The sequence below is a fragment of the Oryctolagus cuniculus genome, chromosome 5, assembly GCF_051225735.1.
Source record: "Oryctolagus cuniculus isolate XC-2025 breed Fujian yellow rabbit chromosome 5, ASM5122573v1, whole genome shotgun sequence".
Taxonomy (NCBI): Eukaryota; Metazoa; Chordata; class Mammalia; order Lagomorpha; family Leporidae; genus Oryctolagus; species Oryctolagus cuniculus.
The window spans coordinates 92,315,533-92,330,572 of record NC_142871.1 but is presented as its reverse complement, the minus strand read 5'-3'; the positions used below and the strand labels follow the sequence as shown (position 1 = coordinate 92,330,572).

The following is a 15,040-nucleotide window of genomic DNA, read 5'->3' as shown; positions in this document are numbered from 1 at the left end:
GTGGGATGCACATGTTCTTCTCTTGTCCAAAAACCCCATATTTTTTTCTAATGTTAAGATATTCTGGGGCCGGTGCTGTGGCACAGTGGGTTAACGCCCTGGCCTGAAGTGCTGGCATCCCCTATGGGCGACTGTTCTAGTCCCGGCTGCTCCTCTTCAGATCCAGCTTTCTGCTATGGCCTGGGATTGCAGCAGAAGGTGGCTGAAGTCATGGGGGAGACCAGGAAGAAGCTCCTGGCTCCTGGTTTCGGATTGGCACAGCTCCGGCCATTGTAGCCATCTGGGGAGTGAACCATCGGATGGAAGACCTCTCTCCCTCTCTTTGCCTCTCCTCTCTCTGTGTAACTCTGACTTTCAAATAAAATAAATAAATCTTTTTTAAAAAAAGATATACTATATTTATGGCCTTCTCTTTTCTAAATTTAGAAATAACCAAAGCGAGAATTTACCATTTACTCTATGACTTGTTCTCATGTGAACTTATATTGGTATCCAGAGATCTTTGCTTTCCAACAATCCAATAATCTATCTCAGAATTGGGCTAAAGTCTACATCAACATAATATAGATCTATTGCTTCCAAATTCTACCTTTTATAAAAGTAACATTTTTTCCATTTTTGGTTGTCTATCATTGCTCTTGTTTTTTAATTACTTTTCAGAGGTTGCCAACAATGCATCTGGCATAATATTTATAAATTTTTACAATGCTGTTCAGTTTTTCCAGTGTATTTTAGAGTATTACCCAGCTAGGTGAGATCCTTCTTTATGGCAGAGACTGAAAACATACGAATAATTTTTTTAAAAAATCCTGTGTCAGAAAATTTGAATGAATATCAAATGTTTGGGGCCGGCACCGCAGCTCACTAGGCTAATCCTCTGCCCGTGGCGTTGGCACTCCGGGTTCTAGTCCCGGTTGGGGTGCAGGATTCTGTCCCGGTTGCCCCTCTTCCAGTCCAGCTCTCTGCTGTGGCCAGGGAGTGCAGTGGAGGATGGCCCAAGTGCTTGGGCCCTGCACCCGCATGGGAAACCAGGAGAAGCACCTGGCTCCTGGCTTCAGATTGGCGCAGCTCACCGGCCCTAGCGGCCATTTGGGGGGTTAACCAACGGAAAAAGGAAGACCTTTCTGTCTCTCTCTCTCTAACTCTGCCTGTCCAAAAAAAAAAAAAAAGTGTGTGGCCTTTCACATATATGGTCTGAGCTAACAGTTTCAATCATATAATCATATTTGTTTTCAAGATTGTTTGAATATTAGTCATGATGGAGAAAAATAGGAGTTGTGATTGCTATTTTTCTTCTGTCATTTGTTATCATAATCTATTGCCCAAATTACTAAATAATACTTGATACCCAAGTGGTAGCCGCAACCAGTTAGTGCTCTTCATTGGTCAGACCATAATCAATGCTACCACTGCTTTTTCTTCATAACCTATTAAGTATTTTGTTAGTGCTCCCAGGAGTTTTTTTTTTTTTTTCTTCTTTTGGTGGGAGAGGGGCTTTTGAGCATCACTATCTGTTCTGTGATAACTTTCCTGACAGTACCCAACAGGCTTTCATTCTTATAGGTTCACAGAATTCTAAGTATACCCAAATCAGCATGCACTAATAATTCTTTATCCCAGAACACACTATCGTAAAGTATCACACAACTCATTACAAAAACCAGATGTATTACTATCATAAATTTAACCTATGCACACACACAAAATAAACCCAAGTGTAGTAAACAGTCTCTAAAATAAAAATTTGGAGCAGAATGAGATAATGCAACAATGATATTAACTAATGAAGAAAAAAACACAGAAAATTGTAAAGATTGGCAAGAAAGTAATGATGGGAAAGTTATATGGTCCAAATTTTTGTGTGTCAAAAATCTGAAACTCTCCATCTTAAAATAAAGTCATAATCTTTTCTGCCTAATCATATTGTTTCGTGGGAAACTAGGCTCTGAAAAAAAGTTTACATTGTCAGGATGAAGTTGGTTTTAGGCCTAAAGAGAATTGTGGTGCAGGAACTATACAAATATGTCGCCAGAAATAGAATTTTCAAATATTGTAATGGTTCTAAGCATCAGTATTTAGCTAACATTTATCATGTGCCTACAGCATACCAGGCACTGCTTTAAGGACTAAGGATATAGTAATGAACAAAACAAACAAAAGTTCCAGTTCTTACAAGTTTGCATTATAGTAGGGTAAGGCATAGAGTCAGGGGAAAAAAAAAAAAAAGCAAAAAGAAATAGGCCAGATATATAAAGTTTTAGTTTTGTCTAGATTACCACCACTAACTTGATAATTTTCAATTTCTATTAACATAAGTGAAATCAAATTTTCATGTTTTTTAAAGATTTTTTTCTATTTGAAAGGCAGAGTTACAAAGACAGGAGAAGAGACAGAGAGAAGGAGAGAGAGAGATCTTTCATCCACTGGTTCACTCCCCAGAAGGCTGTAATGACTGGGGCTGGGCCAGTCCTTAGCTAGGAACCCTGAGTTTTTGTCTCCCACGTGGGTACAGGGGCCCTGGTACTTGGGCTGTCTTTGGCTGCTTTCCCAGGTGCATTAGCAGGGAGCTGGATTGAAAGCGGAGCAGCCAGGTCTTGAACCAGTGAGCATACAGGATGCCACCATTGTAACTGGAGGCTTAACGTGCTATGCCACAATGCCAGCCCCCAAATTTTCATTTTTTAAAAATTTTGGAATATTTTATTTATAAAAATTGTAAATGTAGTACATAGAGTTGTTGTAGAATTCTCAATTTTCCTAGTGTGAAGAACTTATACTACCATGGTATACTTTCAAGACTAAGAAACTAACACAGGTACATTACCATTAACTGAATCCAAGACTTTATATGGATTTCAGCAGTTTTTTTCCTTCATGTTCTCCTTCTGTTCCAGGATTCAGTCCATGATACCAAAGTGCATTTAGCCATCTTGTGTGCTTGCTGTCTTCTGGTCTGTGATAGGGTGACATTAATTTTAATAATATATTCAACTCAATATAACAAAAATATCACTTCAACTTGTAAATAATATTTGAGACATTATCAATAATATGTTAAATTATTTTTTCACACTAAGTTTTCAAAATTAAGGGGGTATTTTATACTTACATAGACATAAAAGTATAGATTGATCTATAGATAGTATAGATATATAGTATATATACTATATATACTATAGTATATAGTATAGATCAATCTATACTTATATGTCTAAGATCAATCTATACTTATATGGCTATATAAGTATTTTATTTATTTTTTATTTTGTATACTTATATGTCTATATAAGTATTTTATTTATTTTTTGTTTTATTTACTTATATGTCTATATAAGTATTTATTTTATTTTTTTAACCATGCCAAACACTCAACTTTATTCGCTTTATTTATATATTTAACAATTCTAAAGTATTTACTTCTTGCTTTGACAAAAAAATGAAAAATATAGGAGCACTGACTGACTCCTCTTTAGGAGAAAAAGGGTTATATGTACAGCTATGGAGATTTACAGTTCTTCCATTACATACAAAGAAAAATATTAATAAAAAAGTGCTTCATTGATCCAAAAAGGGCTAAGAGCTGCAAGCATTTATTCACACTGTACATCAGACCCAAGCAACCCGTATCGTAACCTCTTGGCATCTGTCACGTAACCAGACCACACAGAGCGTGAAGAGAAGCTACACCCCAGCTCCCTCAGCTCAGATGCTGAGCTACCTGCTGCTGCGAGCCGTCCGAGCCCTGCGCGAGGGCTCTGGGCAGACAGCGCCGGAGAAGGCTTCCGGGCCACACCCTAACCACATGGGCACCCAAGTGCCACCTTTCTGAGACGCAACTTGCCCCCGGCCAGGGAACTACTTCCCAAGGGCAAGTGAGTACGGACTACGGGGTTTCCTTGGCCTCAGCTCCGCCCCTTGCCGGTCTGCCCTGTCATCCTTTAGCAGCTTTCAGCAGAGCCAGACACGGCCCCGCCCCTGGAATAGGCAGGCACAAACATAAAATACTATAGTAATTTATATATATAAAATATATATATTTATATAAATACATATATATGTAATATAGACATATAAGTATAGATTGATCTATAGATAGTATAGATATATAGTATATATACTATATAGTATAGTATATAGTATAGATCAATCTATACTTATATGTCTAAGATCAATCTATAGTTATATATCTATATAAGTATAAAATAATATAGACATATCTAAATAGACATTTTCATTGGAAGTACTTGATCTGTATGTAGATCTTACAAAATTTACAGATGAAAACAGATTCACATAAATTGTTCAAAGAATATTTGTCTTCCAGTAAGTATACTAAATATCACTTTTAAGGTTATAATTAATTTAAAAAGTCAATTCCTTGTTTACATTAGATATATTCAAGTATTTAATCGCTGTGTGTTGCTAACATCTATCATATTGAACCCCGTAGCACTAGACCACGGTAAGGATTTTGGGTTTTTAGTCTAAGCTGGAAAGGAATCACTGAAATGTTTTCAGTAAAGGAGCGACATGATCTGATTTAATATTACTCTGCTGTGCTGGACAACAAATTGAGATGAGTCAAGGGCAGAAGCAGGGAGACCAGCCCGGAGGCTGCTGGAGGAATCCAGGCGAGATGTGAAGGTTGCCTTGGAATAAGGTGGTAACAGGAAGTGAACAGAAGTGGGACTGCAGGAGCTTCCTGTGACAGAGCTTTCAATCTGCTCATGGACTGAATGTGGGGTTAGGGGTGACTTACGGTTTGGGGCCTTAAAACTGGAGACAATGAGCATTTCAGTTATTTTTTTGTTTTGTTTTGTTTTGTTTTGTTTTTAGATAAACTTATTTATTTTGAAAGAGAGAGAGGGAGAGCTAGACAAAGAGACAGAGTTATCTCCATCTGCTGGTTGACTCCCCAGATGGCTTCAATAGCCAGGACTGTGTCACGTCAAAGCCAAGAGCCAGAAGCACCATCCAAGTCTCTTACATAGGTGGTGGGGGCCCAAACACTTGGACAATTTTCTCCTGCTTTTCCCAGACCATTAGCAGGGAGCTGATTGGGAAGTGGAGTAGCTGGTCCATGATCTGGCATGATATGGGATGTTGGTGCCACCTGCCATGCCACAACGTGGGGCCTCATCAATTTTGGTTATTTTAAGATGCCTTTGAAGCATTTAGGTAGAGATGTTAGGTAAGCAATGGCTATTTCAGTATGAAGTTCAGGAAGGAGCTCAGCTGGTGATACACATTTGGGAGTCATCACATATAGACGGCATTTAAATATGTAAAGCTGAGATAATCAGGGGCCTGCAATGCTGGCATCCTATGCTTGCTAATGGCCTGGGAAAAGCAGCAGAAAACCGCCCAGGTGCTTGGGCCCCTGCATCTACGTGGGAGACCTGTATGAAACTCTTGGCTGCGGCTTGGCCCAGTCTTGAGGGTTGAGGCCACTTGGGGAGTGAACCAGAAGATGGAAGATTTTTCTGTCTGTCTCTCCCTTTCTGTCTGTAACTCTTTGAAATACATTGTTTATGTTGCTTAATCTTCAAACAAAAACAACAACGAAAAAACCCTGAGATCATGGAAACAGTGAGTCTAAGGGAAGAAATGTTAAGAGCGAAATTACTCAGCAGCAGCATTTTCAGGAAAAAAGCTTTGAGATTAACTGCCAAAGACATCAACAAGAATTGGTAGAATAGTAAACTACTTTCCGGCATAAAGCAGCACTAGACCCAAACAGTGCAAAGGTGGTGATCAGTGAACTAGGGTACTGCAAATCATTTTCTCCACTGACCCAAAAGTACATAGCTAGCAGATACGGAAAACGGATTTGCGATGAAGGGCGGTCACGCTGGCGGAGTGGCTAGCCAGGCTGGGAACGAGCGTGTTCTAAGAACGGTTGTGCAACTTCAATGATAACAGCAGTTGTTTCCTACACAGCACAAAGACAACCAACCTGTGTTACCCTAGAGCAGGAACCCTAACGCGAGCACAACAGAACCATCTCCCCTGCTTCCACTGGTGAAAGTGTTGCCCTGGACCACAACGCCACTTAGCAGGACCCTGCCCCAGTGAAGATTACTGGGTAGGCGTTTTTACCCAGAGGACCCAGGGGCAGATTCGGAGGGGATGGGCGCTGATAAGGCGAGTACAGGCAGGGCAATCGCGACCGCCGTGTCAGTTCTGTTCAGAATTTGGACAAAGGGGAGGGAGGGTCTTGGCTTGAAGACGAGCAGGGAGTTGCTGAAGGGTCGAGCAGTAAACGAAGCTCAAAGGCAAGCAGCACCGGGATTCTGGAGCTAGCTGCAGGCCCGAACGCAGCGCCGTGGACAGATTTCCATACTCTCCCTAAGCTCGGCAATGAGGAGCTCGGGAGACAAAGGGCTGGGGGTAGCATTTAGGGTGAAAGGCCGACCGCGGCGCACGCTTCGGGTCCTGAGGCTGGGAGTAGCCGTCCCCGCCCCTTTATTTCCTCTCACCGGGTAACTCCGCCCCGGAGTAGCTATCTCCCTCGCGCTCCGCAAAAAAATTCAGCCTGGTAAAACCGTAAGGTGCACAAAACCGGCTGAATGGCGCCCGGGGAACGCCTGCCAAACACAGTTACAACAACCCCCTACTCGCCCCGGCTGGGCTCAGGCCCCGCGTAGGTGGCGCAGGCGCACAAGACCCGGAATCCACGGAGCTCGCAGCCGGACGCAGGGCAAGGGAAGAGGCGGTGCCGAAGCACGGAAACCAATCACAACGGAAGCCGCCACGTGACTCGCGTTGGCCAATAGGAGGACGCGGCGACGACGGCGCGGAAATTCAAACGTGTTTGCGCAGAGAGATTTGGGTTCCATCTTTTCTTTGCAGCGCCCTTCTGGGAGTGAGTTCTGCCTCGCGGCCGCACCTAGGAACGGCGGTAGCCGGTGTGTGGACTCTTAGCATCTCTGGTCGGTGAGGTGTCGGGGCGAGGCAGGTGCGTCTCAGAACTGGGTGGATGACGAAGGGCGCGGCTGAACCAGCTGGAGGGGGAGGGGAAGTCTCGTCGCCAGCGTAGGTCTGGGTGGGGGTGATGTGGAAGATGTTATTGAGGAAGTAAGAAGTGGGTGTGGACCTCCGAAAAGAGGGCACAACGGAGCAGCCGCGTACGAGGTGGGATCCTCAAAGTCCGCCCCTCTCGTACTTGGTGGGTTAGAACTGTCAGCAAGTGGGGGTGTGTTCTGACAGTTACCGTCCACTCGGGATTTCAGAGGCGGAGTGAGATCTTGCTGCCCACTTTCTCGTCCCATTTCGTGGTTAAACTCGAGAACGAGGCGTGCTGACAGCGGTGACCCTGGTTACCAGGTTTATGTTTGAAAAATCACAAAAGCGACGGACAGGAAGACTGCACTTTGTTGCCCACATACCAACATGGAGTTTAGAAAATCCTTAGCACTGTAGGAAACAGTACATTGTTATTAGAACGACTGGGTAGTGAATCACGATTCCCTGCGTGCAAGAACAAACCTGCTGAATCCCAAGTACCGATAAAAGCCTGTGATGTTGTCCATATTCTACTTTGAAAAAAAAGTGAGGATTTACTCAAGGAAAGCAGGTGAATAAAGGAGTGGTAATTCTCATTACCAAAAGGATTCTTTATGTTTCTCGGCCACTGCGAGAAGCCAAGCACAGCATCAATTTTTTAAAAAAATGACTTAAATTTTCAGATGACCCAGAGAAAATAATTTTGTAAAAGAAAAAGAGTGACAGTTGATTCCATAATGGAGAAAGTGAGGGATATAAAAAATAAATTTAATTGCGAAGACCTTACTCTTGAACTCAGCTTGAATGAAGTCTCTGCTTATACTAAAGCAAGGCACTCAAGTGCATAGAAGAAAATTTTCAAAGGGAATGTTTTTATTTTATTTTATTTTTTGACAGAGTGGACAGTGAGAGAGAGAGAGACAGAGAGAAAGGTCTTCCTTTTGCCATTGGTTCACCTTACAATGACCGCCGCGGCTGCGCACCGCGCTGATCCAATGGCAGGAGCCAGGTACTTTTCCTGGTCTCCCATGTGGGTGCAGGGCCCAAGCACCTGGGCCATCCTCCACTGCACTCCCTGGCCACAGCAGAGAGCTGGCCTGGAAGAGGGGCAACCGGGACAGAATCCGGCGCCCGGACCGGGACTAGAACCCGGTGTGCCGGCGCCGCAAGGTGGAGGATTAGCCTAGTGAGCCGTGGCGCCGGCGGGAATGTAATTTTTGTGTTGTGCAGTGACTTCCAGCGTGTACCTGCATTGAGGTTGTATTGGGAAGAAATGATTGAACCCTCTTGAAACCTTGGCAAATTACAAAGATGTGTCCATTGTTTTTGTGCACATAGCTGCACTAATACTACCCTAATAATACCTGCACTTAGGTCTGTTCATAAAACTAATGCTTTATGTCCTCTTTTGGGTTCTAAAGGGCTAATTGGGAGTTGATTCTTCTTTTCTTCCTTTGCTGCTAGTAAATCTAGAAGCTATTAATTGTTTTTTTTTTTTTCCTTAGAAATGGAGGCTGAGGAGTTAAGTGGCAAAGAATTGACAATTGATTCCATAATGACCAAAGTAAGAGATATAAAAAATAAATTTAAAAATGAAGACTTAACGGATGAGCTAAGCTTGAATAAAATCTCTGCTGATACTACAGGTGAGGTTTTTTTTTCTTTCAAAAAGTCATAACTATTTATTGAGTGTTCTCTAAGGTAAAGGAATGAAGTATTTAAACCACTGAGTGTTAAGGTAAAGCAGTTTTCTCAGTAAGTGATGCTCGCATCAGAGAACACTTTATTTTAACCATTTTGTGTGGGAGTATTCCACAGTTTTCTGCTTTCTATAAAATAGATGCCTAAGATCATTTATTAGAGTGTGCTTGAGGTACTTCTCTTATCTCTTCCAATATTGTCAGGTACTTCTGCTGATAGGCCTGCCATTAAGATATACCATCTTTGCATTTCCTTTTCTTTGATGTTAAATTTATAAATAAAGTTAACATTAAGCACTCAGTTTTTGATTTGGAGAACCCTGTTAGTCCCATCAACCTGCTGAGGTGGGTGTGTCCCCTGTCTTGCTTCCCAGTTCTCTTTTTCTCTGTGCTACTAAACACTTGATATACTGTTTGCTCAGGTGTTCATTGTCTTTCTCCTCTGTTAGAGTGTGAGCTCCATGAGATCAGGGTTTCTAATCTCTTTTGTTATATTCACAAAAATTAGAACAGTGCCTGGCATGTAGTAGACACTTAAATGTTGAGTGATAAATGAAAGAAAGTGCTCCAAATTTAATGCCATCGATATGTGAAAAGTAGTGGCTCTGAAGTCTGATTCTTAATATTTCAATTTGATGTGGTCATTTGAATCGTGGCCTTTGGATAAGTTTATCTTGTCTATACTAACATTTGAATGGCCAAGGGATTAAAAATAAATGGAAGAAACTATGACTATGATTTAGTCATAGTGGTAGACTAGGTTCACTTTGGGATAACCTAGAAAATTAGAATTTTATGTCAAGCAAAGTCTTAACAGAATATCACCGTACTTTATTATGTGTAGCATTAACAAAGTTGTGCACCAAGGTATTTAAGTACTTGCTTAAAGATTTATCATTAGGGGCCAGTGCTGTGTTATAGTAGATTAAGCCTCTGCCTGCATCGCCAGCATCCCACATGGGCATTGGGTTGAGTCTCAGGTGCTCCACTTCTGATCCAGCGTCCTACTAACACGCCTGCAAAGGCAGCGGAAGATAGCCCAAGTGCTTGGGCCCCTGCATCCACAAGAGAGACCCAGAAGCAGCTCCGGGCCTTGGATCAGCCCAGCTCCAGCTGTTGCCACCATTTGAGGGGTGAACCAGCAGTTGGAAGACCTTTATCTCTGTCTCTCCCTCTCTCTGTCTGTAACTCTGCCTCTCAAATAAATAAACATTAAAAAAAAAAAAAAAGGTTTATCATTAGCTCACTCAAAACTAAACACCAAGCCAGGGAGCATTATGACGCAGACCGAGTTAAGCCACTGCTTGGGACACCTGTATCCCATACTGGAGTGTGGGATTGAGTCCTGGCTGCTCTGCTAATACTCACTCCTGGGAAGCAGCAGATTATGACTCAAGTACTTCAGTCCCTGCCACCCATGTGGGAGACCTGGATGGAGTTTCTGGCTCCTGGCTTCAGCCTGGCCCGGCCCTGGCTGCTGAGGCCATATGATGAGTAAACCAGCAGAAGGAAGATCTCTGTCTCTCTCTGTCACTCTTTCAAATAAATAAATAAATAAATAAATAAATCTTTACAAGAAACTTGTGGACACGTAGCATTATATTGATAGTTTTGAGGAAGATGTATGTTAAATATTGAGGAAGGCTCAAAACTGCTTAAAATCAGTTTCTTTCTTGATGAGAATTGATTGTGTTACATGTGAGTGCATCATATGAATACTAATATGATCTTTGTATGTTTAACACAAATGCTGCATGTGTTAAACAGAATAATGAATTATTCAGAGGCATAAAGAATACATCTGCAAAGCCAAACAGGGCAAATGTATTTTATAGACATTTCACAGACTAAATTTGTGAGGAAGGCAGTAGATGATGAAACTGGAACATTAAGATGAAATTAGACCACATTAAATTTGAAGTGAATAAACACAGTTGGGAACTTACTGTTTTGGTAGAAAGCAAAAATAGGTTTTTGGTTTTTTGTTTTGCAAAAGTAAAGATTTAGGCTTTATTGAAGGTAATTGAAGTTGATAAGAAGGAATAATAGTTTCTCTGGGAGATCTGATTTTAATAATGCTGAGTAATGGTGAAAATATCCTGAGTAGGAGTCTTACATTTTTAAAACAACTAACACTGAAAAAAAATAAGAAGTACATGACTGTGCAAATCATATTTGAAGATTATTCTTGCTATTTCTGTAGGCTAGGGTTTCACAGAGAAAAAACTGACCTGTATAAGAAATCCTATACATTCAGAAGGCCTAGATCAGCACAGGTATGGGTTTGTAGAATCAAGAAATTAGCGTGTGTCTATGTGGATAAGTTAGAGAAGAAAATGAGCATATTGGTTGCTTATGGTTTTTCTTTTTTTAAGTATATATTTTATTTATTTGAATGGCAGAATAGCAGACAGGAAGAGAAAGAGGTTTTCTACCTGCTGGTTCACTCCCCAAATAGTCACAATGACCTGAATTGGGCCAGGTTGAAGTCAGGAGCCAGGAACTCGATCCAGGTCTCTCATGTGGGTGGAAGGGGCCCAAGTACTTGAGCCATCTTCTGCTGCTTTCCCAGGCACATTAACAGGGAGCTGCATCAGAAACGGAGCAGGCGGGACTCAAAACTTGATAAGGCATGGCAGTGCCAGCCCCTCGATTGCTTTTCTTTTATAAACCTGGTTTTGTGAGGGATAAGGAGGTGATGTTGAAAGGGTGCAATTATAAAGAAGGTTATATTAGAACTGGGGTAATAAGTTTCTTAATTCTTAATGAATTTTCCAAGAAAGTTGGTTCAGGTGGTTTTGTGAGAGACTTAGGTTTTTAGGATATTTAGGATGCTAAAATTATAATTATGCTGCTATAACAGAATTTTCTTATACTACATATAGTTTTTAAGGGCTACTTAAAAAACCCACTTATTTTTCACATTTTTTTACTTTCCTTCAAAATAGTTTTTTGAGTACAATACATTTTCATAAAAGATATATAGTTAATAAGCTGCTTATATTTATATGAATTGCTTAAGATTTTAAAAGTAGCAGAAAAGATTTATGTACTCATATATTGACACTGACAGTATACATGTTTAACTATAATTTGAAGAAAAAATGCAATTTAGTACTTGTTTTATGTTTTTCTTCTGTTGTGATATATTTTGTTTCCTTTATTCAGATAACTCAGGAACTGTTAACCAAATTATGTTGATGGCAAATAATCCAGAGGACTGGTTGAATTTCTTGCTCAAACTAGAGAAAAATAGTGTCCCCCTAAATGATGCTCTTTTAAATAAATTGATTGGTCGTTATAGTCAAGCAATTGAAGCACTTCCTCCAGATAAATATGGCCAAAATGAGAGTTTTGCTCGAATTCAAGTGAGATTTGCTGAATTAAAAGCGTAAGTATTATTAACCAACAACATTGCAAAGAAAGATAAGGAAAACATTTCTGGATTACTTGTGGAAATTTGTATCTTTTGACCAAATGCTTTTGATTATAATTAACAAGGTACTAATAATGTAAGCTGTCTTTATGATGTATGTGTTTCTACAAAGTAGACTTTTTTCACCCTGCCAAAAAAGATTTCTTAGAACAATCTGTAAGTAATTTTACACACAGAGAAAAGCAATATCCTGGGTGTTTAGGAAAATAGAATGAAGAGTTACCAAATTTAGGTAGCTGTGCTCTTTTCCTCAAAATGTAATTCTGACTCTTCTCTCACAGTATTCAAGAGCCAGATGATGCCCGCGACTACTTTCAAATGGCCAGAGCAAACTGCAAGAAATTCGCTTTTGTACATGTATCTTTTGCACAGTTTGAATTGTCACAAGGTAATGTGAAAATGTCAAATCTAAATTTTAAATAAAAGATTGCTTTCTATTGTGTCACTAACATTAAATAATATATATGAAGTGAAAATTTAAGGCAAAAAGTATTGAAGTTGCTCAGATAAGAGTATGGGGTAGGAGAATGCCGCCTAAGCATAAATGTTTGTTAAACTTTTCTGCTTTTAAGGACTAATCCAGGGAAATAGACACTGCATTTACACTATAAATTAGTTTTGGGAAATTACAAATGAAAAAGGCTTCTTTTCTGAGTTTTTATAGGATGAAAGAGATATATATTTATATTGAAACTTGAATAAGCTTTTCTTATGCTGCAGTTTCATAGACAGGAGCTCAGTCCAGGGCTCCCACATGGGTGGCCAGAACCATTACTTGAGCTATCACTGCTGCCTCCCTGGATCTGCATTAATGGGAGATTGAATTAGAACAGGATTGAATTAGAAGTCAGAGCTGGATATTGAACACAGATTCTCTGATAGGGATAGGGTTTACATAACTGCTAGGCCAAATACCTACCCCCAGAACAGTCACATCTTCAGACCTTTCTAGCCAGGCTATTAGTCTTCTCTTTTCCTCATTTTCTGTGGCCCTAGTATGTATCCTCAGTTCACTTCTGGCCTAGTGTTGCTATTTTCCTTCTGCCTTCTTTCTGCTGTTCTCTGATCCCATTTACTACCAGTGATAAATATTACTACTATCCCTATGATGGTGCCCAAAGCAGGGCTTAGTCACTGGAGAGTATTTCCCAGGACTGTGGTTGGAGAAAAGGATTTTAACAACTCAGAGGTTTGAGAACCCTGAACTATTACCTTTTCAGAAGATTTCTGAATCTTAGTAATTGGAATAATCTTTTCCAGGCTGTCTTATACTTTATCAGGTTATTTTGAAACAAAGCTTTCCTTTGCTACCTACAAAAATTGACTTTTCCTTTTTGCTTGTAAGAGTAAATGTGGCCAGGCCTTTAAGATTATATTTTCATTAAAAAATGTTTTTTAATGGCAGAGAGTGAGTGAGAAAGTGAGAGACAAGTAGACACAGAAAGATCTCCCATCTGCTGGTTCACTCCTTAGATGCCTGCTGCAGCCAAGGGTAGTAGAAGCTGAAGCCAGGAATCAAGAACTTGATCTGGGACTTTCACGTGGGTGACATGACAGGGACCCAATTACCTGAATCGTCTGCTGCCTCCCAGGGTGCATATGAGCAGGAAGCTGGAATCAGGAATATAGCTGGGATCAAACCTAGGCGCTCTGAAGTGAGATGTGGGCAATCCAAGTGGCGTTTTAGCTACCTTGTCAAACACTCAGCCTCCTTGTATTCAGGTCCTCTATCATGGCCCCTCAATACCAGCTATGCATTTTTAAGTCTGTAGACACATAAATATATTGAGTTGTCTGTGAAAAGTAAACTTTGTACTACAGCAGTGTTGCAGTCTCTAGGACAAAATTGTGACTGTTTAGAGCAGGGTTGATGGAAAGGCTTTTTGGAAATAATAATATCCTTGAAATCTTATGCACAGCATGGTGTACGTATTTCTGTGGGTGTGGAGGACACTCCATAATTTTTAATCAAATTTTAAAAGGGATCTATGATCTTAATTCATATGCTATCTAATTACTAGTTCTTATCTAATAAGCCTTTCTTTCTTTTGTTGTCCTAAAATATTCAATATGTGAAATTTTACTACTTCCATAAATGTGGGCTTAATCACTATCAAATATATTCAGAATTTTAGAAGAGTTGCTAACAGAAAGCATAAGTTGTCTTGATCATCTTTAAGCATCTGAATGCCATTCGAAGAGCATGGTTCAATGGCTCTAATAAATGTTGATAACATAATCTATAGGTTCATGATGTATACATTTAATTTTTATAAATAATTTGTGTAAGTTTACAGTTGAAAGAAAATTTGTTTAGCAGCCTGTTTGCAGTCAGAAAAGTGATTTTGATAGTCTCTCAGTTATTTTGCATTTTGAGTGTAGTGTAGCTAAGTCGGACAGTATGGATTAATCTTTACCATTACTTTTACTTACAGGAATCCTTTTGATACAAGATTCCCTTTAGCAAAATGTGTCAGCCTTTACTTGATGACTGAATGTCATTTATGAATGATGCTTAGATTAAAATGTCATATGATTGCTGTTCTTGGGACTGTATTAACTTCTAGAATTCCTTTGTGTTTCTGACTGTTGCAGTTAGCTTTGGCTTCTCCTCCTGGTAACCACTTTATTATGCTTCTGTTACTTCTGAAAATGGATTATGGTGGTAAACTAATACACAGCTACAATGGTTGCATATTATACAACCAAACTATTTTGACATTAATGGATATCAGAAGAGTTGATTATATATGTAAGAGAGAATTGCTGTGAAATAAAATGCATGAGAGTTAGAAGAAATATTTTTACTTATGTCTTTAAAAATTTGTCTAGGTCTTGATGACTAAGTATCTAGGGGGGATGAAGGTTACTCCATAAAATAACAGTTATTTTTTACATT

General features: G+C 40.0%; 1 protein-coding gene and 1 long non-coding RNA gene across 7 annotated transcripts in view; one reads left to right on the top strand and one right to left on the bottom strand.

The window, feature by feature from the left end:
- The window catches only part of LOC149126580 (uncharacterized), a 486,087-nt gene extending 479,470 nt beyond the window's left edge, over window positions 1–6,617 (bottom strand). For all 5 annotated transcript variants that reach the window (XR_016233910.1, XR_016233911.1, XR_016233912.1 and 2 more), the window contains exons 1-2: window positions 6,480–6,617; window positions 2,825–2,953 (exon numbers count right to left, since the gene is read on the bottom strand). This is a non-coding gene — a long non-coding RNA (uncharacterized LOC149126580). The remainder of the gene's footprint in view (window positions 1–2,824; window positions 2,954–6,479) is intronic.
- Window positions 5,984–15,040, top strand: part of TTK (TTK protein kinase) — a 44,052-nt gene continuing 34,995 nt past the window's right edge. Inside the window, exons 1-4 of one of the 2 annotated variants that reach the window (XM_008263144.5) lie at window positions 5,984–6,958; window positions 8,511–8,651; window positions 11,874–12,096; window positions 12,423–12,529. In XM_008263144.5, coding sequence (XP_008261366.2) covers window positions 8,513–8,651; window positions 11,874–12,096; window positions 12,423–12,529 — 469 coding nt within the window. In that variant the 5' untranslated portion in view covers window positions 5,984–6,958; window positions 8,511–8,512. The remainder of the gene's footprint in view (window positions 6,959–8,510; window positions 8,652–11,873; window positions 12,097–12,422; window positions 12,530–15,040) is intronic. The other variant, XM_089332980.1, reaches the window with a different exon arrangement.